The sequence below is a fragment of the Centroberyx gerrardi genome, chromosome 10, assembly GCF_048128805.1.
Source record: "Centroberyx gerrardi isolate f3 chromosome 10, fCenGer3.hap1.cur.20231027, whole genome shotgun sequence".
NCBI lineage: Eukaryota > Metazoa > Chordata > Actinopteri > Beryciformes > Berycidae > Centroberyx > Centroberyx gerrardi.
In genome coordinates, this window is record NC_136006.1 from 11938784 (window position 1) to 11959383 (window position 20600).

Here is a 20600-nt window from a genome sequence, read left to right on the forward strand (position 1 = left end):
AAATGTGTAAAATAAGATAGGACATACACTCATACACCATTAAGCCAAATTTCATGTGAATAATTTCTGATCAAGCTGTCCCGGACTAGATGATATGTGCCATATGAATTGGTTTTAGTGTTGATTGTCCCTTTAAAGTGAGTCAAAGGGTCACTGCTTTCATCACGTCCACCTTGAGAAATCTAATCGCCATTCAACACCATGGATCACTAAGCACCAGTGACGTCTGAGGAAACGGTAATGATGCACTGACACACACTGCACACATGCCTGCATGCGTAAACACACATGCACATACACACATGCACGCACACACACACACACACACACACACACACACACACACACTCACACCTACAAACACACACCCACTCATTCATTGTCTCTCTCACACACAAAACACACTCACTCACTTACTCAGTTCCTCTCACACACACACATACACACACACACACACACACATCTTACTCCTGAGCTGCTTGTTGCTTAATGAACCTACACTGAGGAGTATGTGTGTATGTGTGTGTATATTTTTGGGAGGGGGGGGATTATTGGAAGAATAGCTGTCCATTTTCTGTCCTTTGTCCATTTTCAGAGAGAGGGCGACAATCATGTCTGGGAAAACAAAGCTGTTGTCATACACTGTTATGCTATTTTCTAAGCATATATTTTGTAAGTATATATATTACAAGTCAGCTCTTTTTAGATGTGGTAAAGGAGCCTAAAGCCTTAACCCCTAAATATCTCATTTGGCAAATGGGGCAGAGGTTTGGCTTCCTGATCCATCCAGGCTACAATCCAGTTTTACACTGGAGCCCAACATGGAATGGGATTCCCCAACCAGAGAAGTCACTATGGAGGTGAGTGTAGCATGAGTCGGGGTGGGTGGGGGCTTATCCTCTAGCTGACCGTTAGACCGTTTAACATCCCACAACGAGACCCAGGTTTGAATTTGGTTGTGGTTTGTTATATAAACAGAAAGGCTGGCAGTAGTCAGCGGCCCTGGCTGCCCCCTCCACCCCGAGTTCAACATGTTCCCCTCAGATTGTTTTAAAATGCCAAGGAGCAAAGAGCTCCCTATGCAGCTCCCTATAAAATGTTCACTCATTTTCTCTATCTTGAGCCTAGCTTTCTCAGTACACTGGGTGGAAGGCAGGGAAACACACTGGACAGGCTGCCAGTCCATCACAGGGCGAACACAGATAGACAGACACTCACATTTGCACCTATGGACAAATTAGAGTCTCCAGTCCACCTGACTTTCATGTCTTTGGAGAGTGGGAGGAAGCACCCAGAGGAAACCCACGAGAACATGGGAAGAACACGCAAACGCCACACAGAAAGGGAACTCTGGTCCTTCTAGCTGTGAAGTGACAGTGCCAGCCACTAAGACATTGCACTGCCCTTTAAACATGTTACATGCTGAAATTTTCCTGATTGAAGTTAATTATGATGATGATACGTGAGTGTCAGAAACTGGTACAAACTGTCAAACCCCATTGTCAAACCCCCAATGATCTACTTTGTGTATTCATTTAGTCCAGGTTGGGAGTCCTCAGACTTGATGAAACTGGTATATTATTATGTAAAGACAGTTGGGAGGGGAAATAATGACAAAATGATAAAAATAGATGTGTAAATATGTAAATCCTGTATCTTAACCAAAGGCTAACATAGTCCACCAGGATTATCACTGTACAGACAGAGAACAGAGACATGACAAGTTTAAGCCAACATCTTGAAAGGATTGGGGGGAATAGAATAGAATAGAATAGAATAGAATAGAATAGAATGGCGCTTTTTGATGGGCTATATCGAATAAGAAGGATAAGAAGGGAAACCTGATTCTCACTGATGCTCCATATTTAAGGGATCTACACACACACACACACACACAACTTCCACCGCCTCCTGCCTGTTTCCATGGAGACAGCAGAGAGCTGTTTTGCTCCAGTAGGATCAGACCCTCTGACTTGATCTTTTTCTGTAGAAGGAATATCACACACACACACACACACACACACACACACACACACACGCACGGACACATGCACACACACACACACACACACACACACACACACACACACACACACACACACACACATGTAGCACTGTAATGTGATTCATTTTGCAGTTTTACTAGACAAGTCCACACCACATGACACATAGAGATTATCACTGTATGTACAAGGTTACATTATGTGTGTAATATGATTCTACAGGTGTTATTGAGATTACATTTGTAATAACTACAGATTCCACTCAGGCTAAGTTTCTTTCTCAAGCTTATGAATCTTCTGCCCTCCAGCAGGACAGACAGCTGTCTAAAGTGCACTCTTAAAATAGATGAAGGGTTTCTGCCAGAGGAGTAACTTCATTTGATGTCTTCAACTCCATTTGCAAATCTCTCCGATAGCCTATTTTTGCTCTTTTCCAGTGAAACCATTCAGCTATTTTAAACAACTGGATTAATAAGCACAGCCAACATAATTGTGTTGCATATTTCATTGTTGAACGTGCTGGGAGGACTGAACGATGTGATGCAGGGAGCTGATATGATGTGATGCTTTATTGATCATCGTAGGGAAATTCTCTGTTCGCTTCCCTGGAGCCGGTAGGGAGTCAGGGTCTTGCTCAAGGACACTTCAGCAGGGCGGATGCTTGGAGTTTAAACATGGGTCATTGAAGGACGATCTTGCTACTGTGCCGGGCCATAATGCGCTTCATGAAATGTCAATTATCCTCTGACAGGCCCAATACAAACAGTATTCACACTTGAAATACAAACACGGTGGTAGGAGAGGTGGTGAAAGGATGTAAAAAGGTAAAATTATGTTGTTACACTGAAAGAGTGTTTAGAGGGGCTCCAGCTATAAGAGAGGAGCTTTTTATACATTGAGCTGATTACAAGGGACAACAACAAATCAAATGGGGAATGAATAGACTAGAAGTTCCATCCTTCCACCATATCTTTAGACCTGCTGAGAAGATTGCAGCCTGGACTAAATGGAATATCTTTAATATAGGAAACCTTTAAGGCCATCTCTCCAGACTCCATGGCTTCCTCTAACTCTTCACCAAGTGCCAGTAGTGTAGCCAAAGGTATATGATGCTCAACAGGATGTTACCTCCACCCCGATACACTTCAGCCTGAATACCATCAACTTATATTGGAGGTTGGGGTCAGAGTACCAACATCTAAGGTTCCAGGTTGGAGATTCAACCTTATTGCAACCCAAAATGACTTAATTTGCTGCAACACCCAAATGCCAGTATATGAACACAACACAACAGTATTAGCTGTGGCAGCAGTAGCATAGTGACCTAAATTATTGCCATCACATGACCATGACAGTGACTACAACCTCAACTCCCCAAAGTTTTCTCCTTACTGTCTTCAGCAGCTGCTCAGCTTTCACTTCCTCATCTGCACCACGCACCCAGTGCCTGCATGGAAATCAGGTCTTGTGTACCTGGCTCCGGCTTTCATTTGCATCCTGTGCATAAGCCCCAGCCTCAGCTACGCCATTAAAATTTAATAATGGCTCGCAGGCGTTTCGACACGTATCGAGCTCCTCAAAGGAACACACATCATTACAGCTCAGCAGCCGCACATATGCTCGCCCTTTCTCTCTTTCTATAATCAATGTGTGATTGTGTGTGTGTGTTTGTATGCACCCGCACACACCGACACACACACACACACACACACACACACACACCACAATTACTCTGCCATTATATGCTGAGGCCAGGGTCTCCAGAATGAATGGGGAAATAACAACAGGACTGTAATGAAGAGATCCCATCTACTTATCACACCCACAGATGAGACGACAGCAACGCCGTTGAATTAAAGATCTGCTGCTCGCCCTCTACTCTGTTCTCTCCTTCTTCTGTTTTATTCTATTCTGTTCTGGGCAATTCTATTGTGATGTGTTTTCTTCTGCACTGTTCTGTTCTGATCTTTTGGTTTTGATCTGATCAGTTTCTGTTCTGTTACTTCTTCTTCTTCTTTTTCTGTTGTAGTTTGTTCTGTTCTGTGCAACAGCAACATGACATAGCAACCTACAATTACACATTCTTAGTATTTTCTATTCTATTCTATTCTATTCTATTCTATTCTATCACTCTTGGAGAGACAGAGGTTGTTCTTGTGCCGCAGGAAAACGCCCCCTGGCGGTAGGTTAAATAGCTCATAATTTTCTGAAATTGCAAAACCACCAACACAAAAATTCCAAAATATATGGCTGTGGACTGCAACATACCATCTTCAGTATCGATATATTTAATAAAACTGATATTTTAAAATAGTACGCTCTGGTTAGATGGACAATTTTGGATATATTACTTAAAAACCCCTTGTCGTAAAACTGTCGTGCAAAGAACACGACCGCTTTACGGCTCTGGGTCTCCTCTCATAACAGTTCTGTACGCTCAGCTGTCCTTGCAGTGATGTCGAGAGCATGTGAGTTATCAGGGATTCATACATACTATCGCGTCTGTTTGTTGTCGGCTACACACACTGTAAACGTTTTTAAATTAGGTTTTTGTAGCGTTATTGTTATTTGCTAGTCAATGAGGTAAAGCAGGTCGTCCATTGTGTAACATTACCTCCATAAACCTTAACAAGTTAATGTTTACAGTAGCTAGCTAGCGACTTCAGCGACTTCACATTGTCTTCTCGCTCCCATATGAATGAGTCAGACTCCCTATGTCTCTTGTAGGGTCAGTCTACCTGACAGTTAGTTGTAATGTAGTGTAATTTCCCGCTGAGCAATTTTCTGTTGATTGCCGTTTAAAAGACGTCTAAATTGTTATGATGTCTGGGCTAAAATAAGGCTATACAGGGTGAAAGTTTAGTGTTCGTTTCCATCTTAAACTACGTCTTCTGGGGTATATGACAAAAATAAACCATTATCTTGTACATATGGACTTCTCTGGTGCATATTTGTGATATTTACGGCTGTTTATGCATTGTTTAAATGTGTAATAATGTATTTACTGCAACGTAAAACGTGGCTATGCATAGCCAAACAGATCCTGTGCTATATGAGAGCTAAAGCATTTGCAGATTGATGTCTAGACGCCTGTATATCCAGAGACTGTGATAGGCATATTATACCTATTACTGATAACGTGGTTTACTATTTATGAGCTACATGTGTGGACTGGAACATGACAGATGTTTAAAAAAAAATAATAATAACGTCATGCATTATTTATGGCTGCTTTAATCTCCTCACCATCTGCTTTGTTAATTTTGAAGAAATGACTGTGAAATGTCATGGCACACTAGCTAGTTACAGGCCACTGAACATTACGGCCTAGTGGATAGAGAGACAGACCGTCCCTCAGCTGGACAACACAGGTTCAAACCCACACCCTGCTGAAGTGTCCATGAGCAAGACACTGAATCCCTATCACCTGTAGGGGCGCTATTAGCTGACCTTTGACCTCCTTGAAGGGGGAGGAAACAAAAAGAGTCAAAGTGTCACATTGTTATTATTAAGAAATCACCCTATCTATGACCTGCAGGCCTAATGCCATACTCATTAACTTACTGTCTGTCTCCTTCACAGATGCCACCTACTGAAGTCCGCAGCACCCGCCAGACACAAATTCAGTCTGTACACAAGAAAACACAACATGGCGTTTCCCTTCCTGAAGTATGCGGTGCTTCTCCAGAAGTACCGCACTCCGCTGCTCATCGCCAGCTGCGGCGGGGTCTTCGCCGTCAACGTGTTCTACCACGTCTTCCCCGACCAGTCCTACCGACAGCTGTACCAGGCCTGGCACAGAGGACAGCCAGTCGCCCTGTCTGACAAGCTGGACGGTGTCTTCCAGCAGGTAATGTGTGTGTGTGTGTGTGTGTGTGATAGTAGTAGTAGTGTAATAGTTTTGAAGTTTTATTTATGCTACTATTTTCCCTGTTCTCCCCCTTTCTTCAAGGTTACCTTTTATATATTTGCAAAAAAGGTACATTTAATTTCTAAAACTAATCATATACAGATGGTGCAGATGGATAAAACCCCCAAAGGACTTAGAACACCTTGAAATATGCTTCTTTGACATCCTGTGTATTATTATATAAATATAATATAAATAGTGTTATATTTAAGCAATATTTGGAGAGAGAGTGCTATATTGTAGTTATTGGCACTGGGGTGTTGTGGTTATAAACAACATTTACAAAAGTTTTTGAATAGTATCAAATGTTAAACAAAGGTGCAAGCTTTGGGTTTAATTTAATGATTTTATTTTAGCCCTTCACCAACAAAAAATTAGTCCCCATTTGCTAAGCAGTAAACATCCATGCTTCATTTCATTCATAGTTAAAGGAGGAGTGATACTGTTTGAGTTATGGGATACAAGTTTGTCTACTGCAGGTATAAGCACTCATTGAACGGCTCTTGTCCAATCACAATGTGCGGTTGAAAATGAACATTGTATAAAATCCAATATTAAATATTGTTATTGTTATTATTTGTAGGTGTTGAAGGACTATGGCATCAGCTCGCCCAACACTTTCTCTGCTTTCGCCTCCTTCGGCTTCCATCCGGTCGGTGCTGGCGTCCCATGGCTTCCTGCAGGAGCCCAGATCGGCATCCCAGCCAACTTCAACAGCACGGCCGAAGACCCGGGTGGAATCACCAACCGCACCATTTTCATCAATGGCAAAACGGTGGAGTGGGAGAGCGATTCCGGCACCGCTCTGAAGGAGGCGCTGGTGTTCTCCCCCGAGGCGCAGAAGTTCGCCATAGCGCGAGAGGTGGCCCGCTTGGACTCCGGAGGGCTGGTTTTGAGCGCCGCCGTCGCCCCGGTCTGTCTGGGCGGAGTTTGGGTGTACAGCGCGTTTCTGAAGCAGGTGTTCGGGCTCCATGTCGGGCCTCCGCTGCTCCGCGGGGCCGTGAACGTTCTGGCGCTGGGGCTCGGCGCCGTGTCCTACTTCCTCAGCTCGGACGCCGTCAGCCAGTGGATGGACTACAGCTCGGACCGGCGTGCGGCGCGAGTGTCCCGCGATTACGCCAAGGGAGGGGTGGAGTTCTACGATAAGATCCTGTCCAGGAACAAGACACTGCGCTCTCTGATGGGGCAGAAGGGAGAGGCGATGTACGCACCCAGCGGGAACCTGTTCCCTGCTCACCTGCTCCAGCTGAAACACGCACCCTACACATCCAGGAGGGACGGCATCCTCACTCTGCTGAAACGGGAGAACGCATGAAAGGTGCTCCCCACTGTGTTGAGAATTGAATGTCACTGGGCCTCATCTGAACTAGTGTAATGGTTTGAGTTAAATTGAAAAGACAACTGAAATGTCGCGGCCGTGGGAGAGAAGTTTTGACCATCTGAAAAGACATAAAAAATTATGTTTAGAAGTCTGCAAAAGAGTCTGCCAAAGATTGAAGAAGACAATTTTTCATGGTTGTCATGATAAAGGTGTAAACAGTGTCCAACATTAACTCACCAGGTTTTTTTTAAATTGAAGTATGTCACCCTACCTGTTTTCAATGTTACTTTGTTGATAATTTAATGTTTATAATTCATCACGAAGGGCAACAGAATTAAAATGACAAGACAGCATTTTGAAGCATTATGTTATCATCTCAAAAAGTTACCAGCCAGTGTGACTTATTTATGTATCCACCAAGTTTTACTCGCATTTGGTGCTTGGCAGGTGTGAATTTTGGACCCGGGTTATAAATAAACATTTTTGAAGCCTGTGTGTTTAAATATATATCGTTGAAAAGGCATAGAGTACAAGTATTTGTCATGAAGAATAAGGCTTCATAGCTATTTGCTCAAAATACAACAAAACAAATATTATACAGCAGATAGTTGTCCTGTTTGGCCTCAAATTCCCAAACCTTTTTAAGGCTTTTCACTTCATTTTATACGTTTGGTTGCACGGCCAAATGTTTCTTCACGACTGCCTGCCGAAAAATGGCACGTCAGTGTCGTGCGCCCTCAGAGAATCTGCAGCACCCTCATTCCCATGTAAACCCCAAGCTATGTTACCACTCAACGAAAAACAGGTAAAACTTTGACTTAGGATATATTTTTTGGATTGCTATGCAATGGACTAGTACTTCCAAACCCTGTACTATTTGTGTGTGCTGTGCAAATATGGAAGTGCAAGCCATAACAAAGCAATGTACCGTCCTTCCTATTAAGCAGTTGTACATAATGTCCACTTGTGCATACTTAAAAGCAGACAAAATGTGAAACTCTGGTTATTACAGTGTTTTTTTCTCTATGCCTATACCAAAGCTCCATCTCTCTCTCCTTCCCTCTGCCCCTCCTTCTTTCTTGTCTCATCTTTGTATCAGTAATTCCTGATTGTACTTCCAAACAACAAGCAGCAGCGTTCTTTTGAGCTTTTCTGGTCAAGAAAATAATCTTTAAGGAGAATAGCACCCTGAATCCCCACACATCACTTTCATGACCCCAGATAATTTGATTAGTGATAATAATCTTAATATCCATCTTACTGGGACTCAGAACTCATCATATAGTGGTCAGGTTCCCCTACGTTGTCTGTCTGCATATTAACGAGGTTCAGATATGGTGTTTTAATTACATCTCCAGTCTTGCACCCTGTGGGCTGAACTAAATATAGAAGGGTGTAATTAACGCTGTCACAGATAGACATACACTGACGCTTTTACAGTGCCGTGCTAAGGTAGAACATGTCAAATAAGTAGGAACAAAAATGGAATCCACAGTACTGTCGTTTTTTTTCTTGGGGCTGATGAATGCACCCATTAAGGGAAAGTAGAAGGTTCATGTTCTGATAGAAACTGTATATATTGAGAGTATGCTAACATCGAAACAGGAGGGAGTAGGGGGGATATCAAGACATGTTGGGTTCAACCCCCTTTGACAGCAAGCATCCCATGCCCTGCCTTAGTGCCCTTGAGCAAGAAACTGAATCCCTACCAGCTCCTGGGTTAAGTAGCTGACTCTGCACTTTGACAACCCCCACCTTTTATAATTTGAAATAATTCCTCAAATACATAAACCATTATTTACTTTTTTGTTCTAACACAAGAATCCCCTTATCATCAGATCATACTGTGTTAAAAAGGGGTTAACTCTGGCATTTTCCTCCATACCCAGCTGGAAAGTTAAAAATAAGTAACAAAAAATGAATGCATACATTATTAATGAGGAATAAAGCCTGCAAAAGCATCGGCAAACAAACAAACAAGAAAAAACTTGTCAACGTTGACTGAGTTTGTTGGCCTATCCTGCCAGTTCCCTGACTACAAAGTGGATTTTGGCTTAAGTATTCCAGCAACACTGGGCTTATTGTCTTGTTTTCACCACTTCACTTCATCTGCTCGCTCCCTTCAATGCTGTGCAGCGAGTTACAATGGTCCATTGTTTGTTGAATTACAGGGAACTTCTTTTTTGAGCCACATGAGGTCAGCACAGCCCACATTACCACTCCAGTAATTTGTTACTGTACCTCTTTTACAGTCCTTATGAAAGACAAGGCTCCATTTATGACAGATATGTTTCAAGATTTTATGTTATTTCACCTCTGATAGACAGTGTACAGGTGAAAGTGACAGTAAAGATACGGGACAGAGTGAGGGGATGACATGAAGCGATCCAGTAAAACCTTCCTCTACAGTTTCTGGGGCGTTTTATGCAACCTAGCCTACTACTAAGCCACTAAAACACTCCTGCTGCAAAATAGTCATATCTCTTTTCCTCTTACAGATATCTAAAATAAATCATTTCCATAGGAAGAACAAGAAGCAGGCTTGTATAGATGAATGGGTAGAGTATGGCACTAACACAAACCTATACAGAATACACTCACTTCTTTCTCTGAGGCACATAAAGTATAGGCTATTCATCTTTCAGACAAATTAATAGTGTGACTTGTGTATAGGACGATTGGGTAGCATATCGACCTGTTTTTCTGAGCATATACTGTATAGATTCCACACACCTTGCAGCCAAATTCCATGACGTACAATATACGATGACGGCATGCAGTACAGCCACTCACTTCAGCACTGTATCATAATAATCTGGTAAATATATCGACTGTTTAAACTGGAAGAAGGTGCAGGTAGAAGCGATGTGTGGTAGATGTGACATTTTCTGGATGCAGCTTTTAAAACATAAAGGTGGGCTGTGAAATATGGGTTGCATTTTGCAAAAACACTCTAAACTGGCAATAAGCTAATAGGGTATTTGCTGTAAAGTGAGTGATGCACTTGGTTTAGTTGCATACATTAAATTATAAAATAAAGAAAGAAGGGAGAGATTTAAACAGAGGGCTTAATCATAAGAAAGAAATAGGCTACAGATGACAGAGCGCATGGTGAATGTGACAGCAGAAGAGAGAAACATGGAAACAAATGCATTATTTCTATTTCAGAGTAGTCTGAAGGGGTAGAGTTAGAGCGACAGTGAAGAAAACAAACCCCCCTTTATAATCACATTCATTTTGAAACACAAACAATGATTCTTGATCAGTTTTGCCATTAATCTGCAGAGAAATGTGATTTGATTTGACACCATAATTTGTACTCCTAGGGACAATGTTCTCTTTTGCAAAGGAGTCACTCATTCAAAGTAATTCAGACATATTGAATGGGTTATTTAAAATAACCTCTCTCTCTCTCTCTCTCTCTCTCTCTCTCTCTCTCTGTGTGTGTGCGCTTGCATGCACTTGCGTGTTTGTCCTGTGTAGGTTAAGATATCATGTATCCCACTTGACAATAATGGCAGATAATGCGACCTACACTAACTGTAGCCTATTATTACATTCACGCCTGCTCTGTCATTCTGTTTACATACCCTAGTCCTCAAACACTGTAGAAAATAAAGTGTATTTAGTTTTTTTTTTTTTTTTTTTTTTGGAGGGGGGGGGGGATTTCTTTTCTATTCTGGTGGCCTCTGTATCATCTGTATTCACAACCAGATTTGACCCAAATCGTTTTTGGCGGCAGCAACCTTTTTTCATTTGCATTCCCTAATTAAAAAGAACTTCTATACTAATGCTATATACTACTATACCACACACAGCAAAAGTGTCAGTCATTTTTATTATATTATAGGGATATTATAGCCTATGATACCCTAGGAGATAAAATATATATATATATATATACCGTAACGTCCGAAAAGATCACTATAATCTACCACAGACACATTTTGAGTCTCTCTGGGAATATTATGGGAATGTTACCGAGATTCCTGGGTTCTACTAAAAGCTAGGAGCGCTCGGAAACAAATAGCGCGCCTCCCGCTCCGTGGCCCCGCCCCTGTGCACTAGGATTGCGCCATTACGTTGCTATGCTGATAGCGCTGTGCTGCAAGGCAGGCGAGCAGCTGCAGAGAGACGAGAGAGCATTGACAACGGACGGGCTCAGTTTGGGAAAGTCAGAGACGCAACATTTGTCTAATCTGTGGTCCGCTGTCTGAAATTATTCCAATCTAACATTTATGCTGATCGTATCTTCTTTTTATACGTACGCGTGGGATTACATGTACCGTTTTCTCGGCCTGAAATGACTGGTGGTGGTTGTGTCTAGCCAATGGTTACCGTGGGGGCTCCTGTCGTGTGGATTATCCGTCGTCGCCGAGCGAGTCGCAGGGTCGAGCCCGGAGGAGGCCCCGCTCTGCTGGATGTGTGTGAAGCAGCACCAGGCTCCGAGAACTGATGAAGACGATGATGATGCTCAGGTTTCCTCGGCAGCGGGTGAACTGAGCTTGGATGTTCAGGCTATATCACCCCGACACAAACCATTTCCTCCTACAGCTAAATTATATTCCTTAAAAACTGGACGCCCCTGGAGCAGTTTATGACGGTAAGAACACACACAGGCCACCAGTTTTACAGCCAACTGACGTTAGCTAGCTAGCTTAGCACTGTCACTTTTATCCAAGTTGCTCTTCGCGCAGCTAAGGTGGGTAATATTGCGAAATAACGTTGTGATAACGTTGCATTAAATGGCATTTTTATGTAATTACACGTGGGCATACTTGAGTGGGATTTCGTTATAAGTAATGGAAAGCTATTATGGAAATTTTATTGAGTAACGTTACTAGCCATTGGCTGTGTAGCTTGCCTGTTAGCTAGCTGTTACTTAGCCCATTCAATACCTCTCAGCTTACTTTCTGTAACGTTAGCTGCGAAACAGTAGCTAATCCATTGTGCACATTATTGATATGTATTTAAAGGGTGCCTTATTACTTGGGTACAAGATGTAGGGAACTTTGTTTAGCATTCCTGGAGTCGATTTAGCCAGTTAAATAGCCCGTACCCAGCTCCATTCATAATATACTAAGTCCTGCAACAATGTTACAGTGTAGTAGGCGTTCAGTTTGCTGGTTTAAAACAATGCAGCGTTATTTTAAGGATGTCGCTTTGAAGATGAGATTGCTTTTATCATATGCAATAGTCAATAATGAGAGTGATTTGCGTTGCCACATTCCAGTCCTTTTGCAGTGCAAGTCTGCCTTGTTTGACTGAGCTAATGGCTTTCCCATAGCAAGCGCTCGGCTGTAAATAGATCTTGCAAATACCCATTCTTCAAGAAAATGATGTGGGTTTATCATTCACCGCGTATTACTGAAGCACTGTTTTGATGCAAATGTTACGATGTACATGTCACATTCTAGAAATGTCACACTAGAGGGCCTAGGGATAATCTGCTTACTGCAACTATTGCGACTCTATTTTAGCAGCATGCATCATTAATTGTTCCATTTCAGGGGAATAAATGATCCGAATTAGCTCAGGTCTGCTGGCCAGAACCTGTTAACTATGTGGTTCGTAATGGATGTGAGGATAGCTGTGATGAAGCGTCCTCTTTTTTTCTCGATGACGTAATCCTCCACCATCCGTGCCACATCTTTTGGGTCGCAGTCGGTTCCTTGCTGCTTGCTGCCTGCCAGTCGGCTGCTGCTGAGATCATATGGACGCTGCTCTCCCATGTTTGTCTTGCCCCCCCCCCCCCCCCCCCCCCCCCCCCCCTCTCTCTCTCTCTCTCTCTCTCTCTCTCTCTCTCTCTCTCTCTCTCGAGTGCAACCGAACAGAGGAGTCATGGCATTAGAATTAGAATCAGAATCCGTTCTAATTCTGGGATCTCAGTGCAGGGAAGGAAGGGATTGAATTCAAATTCCGAGAATGCCAGTTGCTGGATTCAGATTTCCAAGTGTACTGTGGGAGCTAGCAGTTCCCAAAGTGTGGCCCGGGGATCCCCAGGGGTCCTTGAAGGGGTTCCAGGGGGGTCTCCCCACAAGATGAGAAATTGTATAATGTCACTTATAAGATAGGGCAAGTAAAGGAATGCTGCTCTGATGACTGTTATTATCCGAAGTTCCATGCTCCCCCACTGTTATCTCCCCACCTACAGTATGGACAGTTGTCCAGTTCTGTAGAAAACCATATGCATCAGTAAACATCTTCTCGGATGGGCGTCCCCAATACAAAATCTTATCACATATTTGGGGGTTACATAAATATGTTTTCCCTGTTTGAAGCTGATGATGATTGCTGGGGCTGAACTACACAGTCCTAGGATGTTGATATCCATAAGATCATATGCTAAATTTAGGGTAGTAAGGATTATTTTGCACTCGACTCATCTGGAAATCACTTGCCACACGCTTGTTAGCTTGTAGGTCTGTCTCTCAAATGCAGGTAGCAGCAAGATTTCAAAACTAGAACATCATTGTGCAGTTATTTACAGTGAGATACACGCTTAAGACGTTGGTCAAACTGAGCTGAACTCTGTTGTCAGCAATTTCTTTCTTGTTCCTTACGGTGAGTAAGGCCTACACAGTTTCAAAGTAGTAGATCTTCTACATGATGCCACCCCCTTCTATTCTGCCAGATGAATGGTTACCAAGGATCAATAAACTCTTAGGTGTCCCACCTGTGTCTTTTTCCTGCCCACCTCGATGTAACTGTGAAATCTAGCTATCTTTCCCTTGCTTAAGGCATTAGGATATCTTCTCGTTACTGAAGGTATTAAAATTTGAGCTTTTAGAGTGCCATTTTCCTTGCTCAGGTGTTCTTGATAGGTTCCAGTATCCTCACATTTGCTCATTGGTTGTTATGTGCTCTTAAAAAGTCTTGAATCCATCATTCCTGCCCTCCAAAAATGCTCCCTACTGCTGATGAGACCAACTAAATGCCCAAAGAAAAAACCTGTTGCCTGTCAGAAATCTTTTCAATAGAGGCGAGAGTGGATTTTGAGCAAGTTTTAGCCCGCTTAGCCAGAAGGAAGGTAGGAGAGTCAGGTGTTCAGGATATCTTACAGGCACGATCTTTCCTAAAAAAGGAATCCCACTACAGAAAGCTGAAACACAGGATTGGAGGCTGTGTTGTGGAGCAGCAATTATTACTTTTCATCTGCAGCGCTACCTGTAAACCCCATTTCTCTTTTGTCTGTAAATGATATGTTCATAAATAATGTGCGGAAGAGAATCCTGTATTAGGATTTAAATTTCTTTGCCTTTGCCCTGCTAAACCTCATGAAGTCCTGGGCTTTAGTGAGGGGAAAGACTCAGCTGGTACAGAATAACTGGCCTGTGGCAAGGGCTCTGCTTTACTGGGCAACACACCTGAACCTGCCTTCCCTATGGTGTAAAACTGAAGTGCGTGTGTGAGAGAGAGGGAGAGAGAAAGAGTGAAAAGAGAGGATGGAGAAGGAGAGAAATGGACAGAAAAAGAGAGAGAGGAAGAGAGGACACAGGTGTGGCAGGGGTAATGGGGATAAACTGCACCTGCTAGCACAGGGCAGGGTGATCCTCGGGGAGCAGGATGAGGGTTAGGTAATATCATCGGATCCCTGGGCGATGTGTTCAAATGTAACACTGGAGATGGTGCGGAGGCAAGTTGTAATTCACCCTAACATTTATTTCCAACAATTCTAAGTTAACTAGGTATTTTAATAGTTAATAGTATCCAAATAGCTAATCATTTGTGCCATTTCCCTTCACCTCACCTCAAATCATTCCCAGTCTTGGGGCGTAGCCTGCAGGTTTGTGACAGGTCTGTAATATATGCACAACATTTTGAGGAAAAAGAGATGGTCAACATTGCCTGTAGCAAAGACAGGCATTGGCAAAAAAAAAAGGCAAAAAATGTGAATAGCACAATATGCTCTAAGTAACAAATATCAAGAATATTTCATCATAATTGGTGGTGAAATTAACAATCCACATTGCTTCAAAATGTTGCCAGTATGTCATGGTGTTTAGGCCCCTTCTTAGAGAGTTTTGTGAGGAATATCCTCTTATCTACTCTCACTCTGTTATCTTGGACATATACCGCAATATTTTGACGAGATTTAGCCTAGCCTCAATTGAAACACACACAAATGTAAAAGTTCAGGGTTAAATCCTTCACATTATAGTTCTTCTCAGTTTTTCTTCCAGTACGTTAGACGATTTTGGCTAGGATGCCAATTTTATGCCCACTTGGGTCAAAAATCTGCAGGAAATCTGTTAGTGTTTATCCACCCCTAGATGATATTCTGCTGCTGCCATCAGGGCAGAAGTATTTATGGAGGAATAGTGCCATCATTTATTCAAAAGGCATTGTGATAATTCTGCTGCCAGTGCCATAACTTTAATGTGTTGGGTGCAAGCATTAGGCTATTTCATTAGTGTTGATGTGGTAAGCCATGAGGTGCTGCAAATTTATGTCCAGCTTAACTTTCTTAGGCCTCTCATTACCAATTGCCATGTTTGCAGGTATTTCTCCACAGGTTGAGTTGGTACCAATAGACAAAATGCGTAAAGATGGCAGCCTCCTGGTTAAACATCATAAACCAGCCCATAGAGCAAAGCAGCCAAAGGTCAACAATTGCTCTTGCTGGTTTGAAGTGCTGGATGTGTATGCACTGTGGGATGGGCTGGGAGGACAGAATGTAAGAGAATGTGGAGACCTTGCAGTGCTTCTATTTGATACAACAAGATGACATTTCTACCCTAGTGGGCTTTGAACAAGTCTTCTCGAGTCCCAATAGACCATAAACACTGTCATTTTGTATTTAAGGTGTTCTTTGGGGCTTAATGTTGTGGGTTCTGTGCTTTCTATCAATTATGTCAGTCCGCCATCTTTATGCACCCGGTGCCTTAGTTGTTGTAAGGCCAAGCTTCTTTCTTTCTTTCTTTCTTTCTTTCTTTCTTTTCTTTCTCTATCTTAGTTTTCCCCTTTCCCTCTATCTGTCTCTGACAGCTCGTGTCTGGTTTGTCTCAACGTTCGGAAGGCACACCCTTCCACTCAGCATGGTGCTCAGTAGTGCTGACAGCTTAGTATTGGTGTCAATTGACAGTCTTGGTAAGAAGACCACTGCTTGGGTGTTGCAGACAAGACACATTATTAGGCTTCAAAGATGCCAGTATTTCCGTAGCTTACATGTTTAGGCTTGGTTTCATAGCCAGAAGCGCAAGGGCAGGTTTGTTAGTTCACCACTATCACCATATTTTAGCATAACCCTCTGTGAGTACATAAAGTCAGCTTCACATTACCAAGCTGTATACGTCCATGCCATTCACAAATAAGAGACTTGGTTCTTAGGATTCTAGCTTTGAAAGATAGGCCTACGTGTTCATGTTTCAAACCAAGACTGCAGTGTCCAAGATCAGAGAAGATCTTAACACGTGCATTCTTAAATTGAGTGGTATTTCCCTTTAAGATCCCTCCCAGGATCCTCCATTTCATTTGACTGAGACCAGGCTCCCCATGCCATCTACTGACTGTCAGTGACAGCCCTATCAAAGAGCAGACTGTTCATGTTTAACCAAGAGGACCAGCTGCCTGCCCATTCCATTATAACCCTTTGGAACGCTCACAGTCCGGTTTGCAGTTGGGAAGTGCTGCAAGCAGAGCCATTGATAGACAGAGTTCGGCCATTACAGTTTACAGTGGCTGCACTCCAACTCCACTGTTGTTAAGTAAGTTAGTGGTTCTGTGCCTGCTGATTTTTAGAATGTTGTGCATCTCACCATGGTGATGTTCTACAGGGTGTTTTTTCATCATTGCTGCAAATAATTCTTAGTTCTAGAAATGGGCAGCAAAATATCCCCCCATAATACAACCTTGCCCGACATGGCTCAGGCTGGTATAGCACGCTCACATCACCATCATTGTCATGAGCAACAGTTCTCTCTGCAGTCTGTCTGCCTGGCAGTCCTTAACCGAGCCAGTCAAACAGCCATCCATTCACACAGCTACCCAGCCAGCTAGCTCTCAGACAGGCAGCTAGTTAGTGGTCTGTCGTTGGGGCGGATATGGCACAACTTTTTAGCGAAAATCTTCTCCAAAGCCCCAAACACAGCTGTGTTTACTCTCTGCGTTAGCTACCACGCCCACAGAATGCCAGAATGAAGGTGCCTTGACGGATGTAGACTTCCGAAATGAAAAATGACACATTAGTTTGGATTGGTATCAAAAGAATAATTGTATCATGTTAATCCATCTGTCAGGATTTTGGACCTCACACTGTCTGATTATCACTCATGAAGGGAAGGAGAAGACTCAGGTGTTATTAGTTTCAAAGGTTTTTAAGTTTTAAGATTAGACTAAAAGTAATCATTGTCATTATCATTATCTGCCTGCAATTGTTTATGTCTATAAGAATATGATGCCTAATCCTGTGATTACGGGCCATTTATGTGACATAAAGAACAGAAAAATCAGAAAAATCATTCACTCTCTTAGTAGTAGCTTCTTATGAAATGGGGGTTAGTAGTAGTTCTAGCTCTTGTTCCAAAAAATCTGTCTGAATGCCTTTGTTCCATTTTTAGATTTTTTTTTAGATGCAATATTGTCAGATCAGGGTCACCTCATCCCTCCCCTCCCTTCTCTCTCTCTCTCTCCCTCTCCCTCTCCCTCTCCTCTCTCTCTCTCTCTCTCTCTCTCTCTCTCTCTCTCTCTCTCTCTCTCTCTCTCTCTCTCTCTCTGTATCTGTCCAGTGTTGGCGGATGTGGACCATGCATAACTAATCAGATGAAATTGCATATTATGGTAATGGTGTTCTCAGTTAGTGGGCAGTCGTAATGGTTTGATTAGCTGAAACAGCGTGTTAGCCAGCCAGAGAGAGGGAGAGGAGCCAGGGACAGGCTCACATCCCCCCCACCACCCCCCACCCACACCCCACCCCTTGCTGCTCACAGCCCTAGGTTGATAAAACTATGATTAGGCCTAAACAGTTGGACACACATAAAAAGATCCATAGAGGTGGATAAACAGACACACACAAATGCACACGCACATACTATACATGCACACACACATACACACACATACAGACGCACACACATATACACACTCACCCCTGCTTACAGTAATAATGGGGTTTTGTAAAGACAGGATTAGCTCATGGCTGACTGACTAGTACATAGTTCCTGAATGGAAACTGATAGAATTCAGATGAAATTCTTGATTCAGTCTGTGGAAGAGGTGTGTGTGTGTGTGTGTGTGTGTGTGTGTGTGTGTGTGTGTGTGTGTGTGTGTGTGTGTGTGTGTGTGTGTGTGTGTGTGTGTGTGTGTGTGTGTGTGTGTGTGTGACACAGATAAGAGTCAGATAAGGAGTCAGAGAACAGTGAAATTCTGAAATTCTTGATGACCTCAGTCATCGTTTTGGTTGAAATCACGCCATCTTCCCCTTGTAGACAGAGTGCGATGATCATCTGAAAATTAGCCTAAACATTTTGATTTTCCCCCTCGGAACTACTAGCCAAAATGCTGATCCTTGAGTTTTTCTGGGCCTAATCACCCCAAAGCAAAGTGCTAGTAAATTTTGACTGTGGTTGTAAATTCTTGGTACAACTTGTAAAGAATTTTATGCTCTAAAATACAATTTGAGTGGTACTTTCTAAAATGAGGAAACCCAAATCCAGGAAAAGCAAAATCATGAAATTTGAAGAGCTGGTAGAAATAAAATGTTTGGGGGCATTTTAAGGGGTCTCAGCAAAAGCGATCTCTCCAGCTGTGAGGAGTTGAGATTAGGTCACTGTGGCTGTCACGTCCTCACATCAGGCCAGACCAGATTATAAGATTACAGCCCTCTGTGTTTCCCAGCAGGGGCAGTGAGATAGAGCTGGCTAGATTACAGCTCTCTTTATCAGCTTTCTCTCTGGGGGCAGTAAACAATGAAGAAGGGACAGTTTTAAGGGAAATGAAGGGGGGATGCCATACTATTTTATAAAAGAAGTTATGAGATTCATCCCCTTTATTTTAGGGAAATGAAGAAGGAAGAAACCGCTTTTCCTCATTCACCAGTGGCGTTGAAAGTGCTGGAAGCGTAACCTACTTTTCGCCCACCAGCCACAGTGGCTGCGGGATTACAAAATTTACCAGCTGCTTTTGTTGTTTTACTGGCCACATTTAATTTTTTTTTTTTTAAAGAAAGGATCTTTTCTGAAGACCAAAGGGAAAGAGTTGGCTAGGTCAGCAGTTTTTAGACATTCTTTCTTGGGACCTACATCTACAAAATGTTTTCTGACCCAAAACTAATTTGAGCATAGTCTTATCAAGAAAAAGTGATGTTTTTATGCCACCAGCCCACTAACCTGTAGTCTGCCCCACATTGCTTTGAGAGGCTTTGGCAACATAACCAGTGGCTTTAGATATCTGTTGACTAATTTTGCGTCCCATATCAACCCCTTTAACCCACCTGTGCATTCTAACCCGGTTTTTGAAAAACGCAGAGCTAGATTATGGCGACAGAGCCAGGAGATAAAGCTAGCTAGGTTACAGCTGGGGGCAGTGAGATAGAGCTAGCTGGCCATGCAGAGGTCGGATTAGGACAGCACAACAGGTAAGGACATTAAGGGATTATCATGATCATTGGTGATCACTGGGTATAAGATGGAGGGATGGTGAGCAGATGAATGGAGGGAGGGAGAGAAAATGAGTGGGCAGGTTGATGAATAGAAGGAAGAAGGGGGGAGTGGGCGGTAGCTGTGTGGGTGAATGGATGGAGGGAATAGGTGAAGGGATGGAGAGGGAAACAAGGCCAGTCCTCGCAAGTGTAAGCCCTAGATGTTTGTGCTGTGATGCCTTGGCCTATATTAGATACTTGATGCTCTAAAAACACGGGTACTGACAGAGTTTTTAATAGGATAAGATGCACATGAATATGGTTTAAATTGGATCTTGACTGCCAACAACAGACACATAACCCCTCGATTTTTTGTTATTTTGTCTTGGTCACATGATGTTTGTTTGTGGCTGATTTGTTGTGGCGCTTTCTCAGGGTGATTGTTGAGTAAGACTCCATGGCAAACCTGAGCAAAAAATGTGCTACAAGAGCTCAGTTTTGCTTAGGTCGTGGATTTGAGGTTGACACAGAATCTCTTATCATCCGTAGCCAGGGAAGTAAACAAACTTTTTTGGTGGACATGTCACAGTGGCTGCTAAATCTCGAAATTTTGCAATTCCTCAAACATTTTACCAACCAGTTACAATATTACAATAGAATAACACTTCCAAATGACAGTTGGTTACCTGCCAAAATGGCTGGTTCATTTGACAACCCTATCAGCCACAGCCAAATTTGGCCGATGGCTGTTGTTAATTTCCCATCACCATGACTTTTAGAGTCAAATCA

The 20600-nt window shown here is 42.8% G+C and overlaps 2 protein-coding genes across 4 annotated transcripts in view; both read left to right on the top strand.

The window, feature by feature from the left end:
* The first annotated feature begins 4440 nt into the window (after positions 1–4440).
* Positions 4441–8219, top strand: tmem177 (transmembrane protein 177). The gene is made up of 3 exons (XM_071902886.2): positions 4441–4471; positions 5586–5853; positions 6497–8219. The coding sequence occupies exons 2-3, from the start codon at positions 5653–5655 to the stop codon at positions 7226–7228; spliced, it is 933 nt and encodes a 310-aa protein (XP_071758987.1). The 5' UTR covers positions 4441–4471; positions 5586–5652; the 3' UTR covers positions 7229–8219.
* A 3156-nt stretch (positions 8220–11375) lies between these two features.
* The window catches only part of ptpn4a (protein tyrosine phosphatase non-receptor type 4a), a 77819-nt gene continuing 68594 nt past the window's right edge, over positions 11376–20600 (top strand). For all 3 annotated transcript variants that reach the window (XM_071898393.2, XM_071899867.2, XM_071899101.2), the window contains exon 1: positions 11376–11837. The gene's annotated coding sequence lies outside the window, so the exon portion shown is untranslated. The remainder of the gene's footprint in view (positions 11838–20600) is intronic.

Bases quoted from the DNA above. Each gene is read 5' to 3' on its own strand.
- tmem177 (XM_071902886.2), top strand. From the start codon at position 5,653: ATGGCGTTTCCCTTCCTGAAGTATGCGGTGCTTCTCCAGAAGTACCGC. The intron at 5,854-6,496 runs GTAATGTGTGTG...TATTATTTGTAG, and splicing joins TGGACGGTGTCTTCCAGCAG to GTGTTGAAGGACTATGGCAT.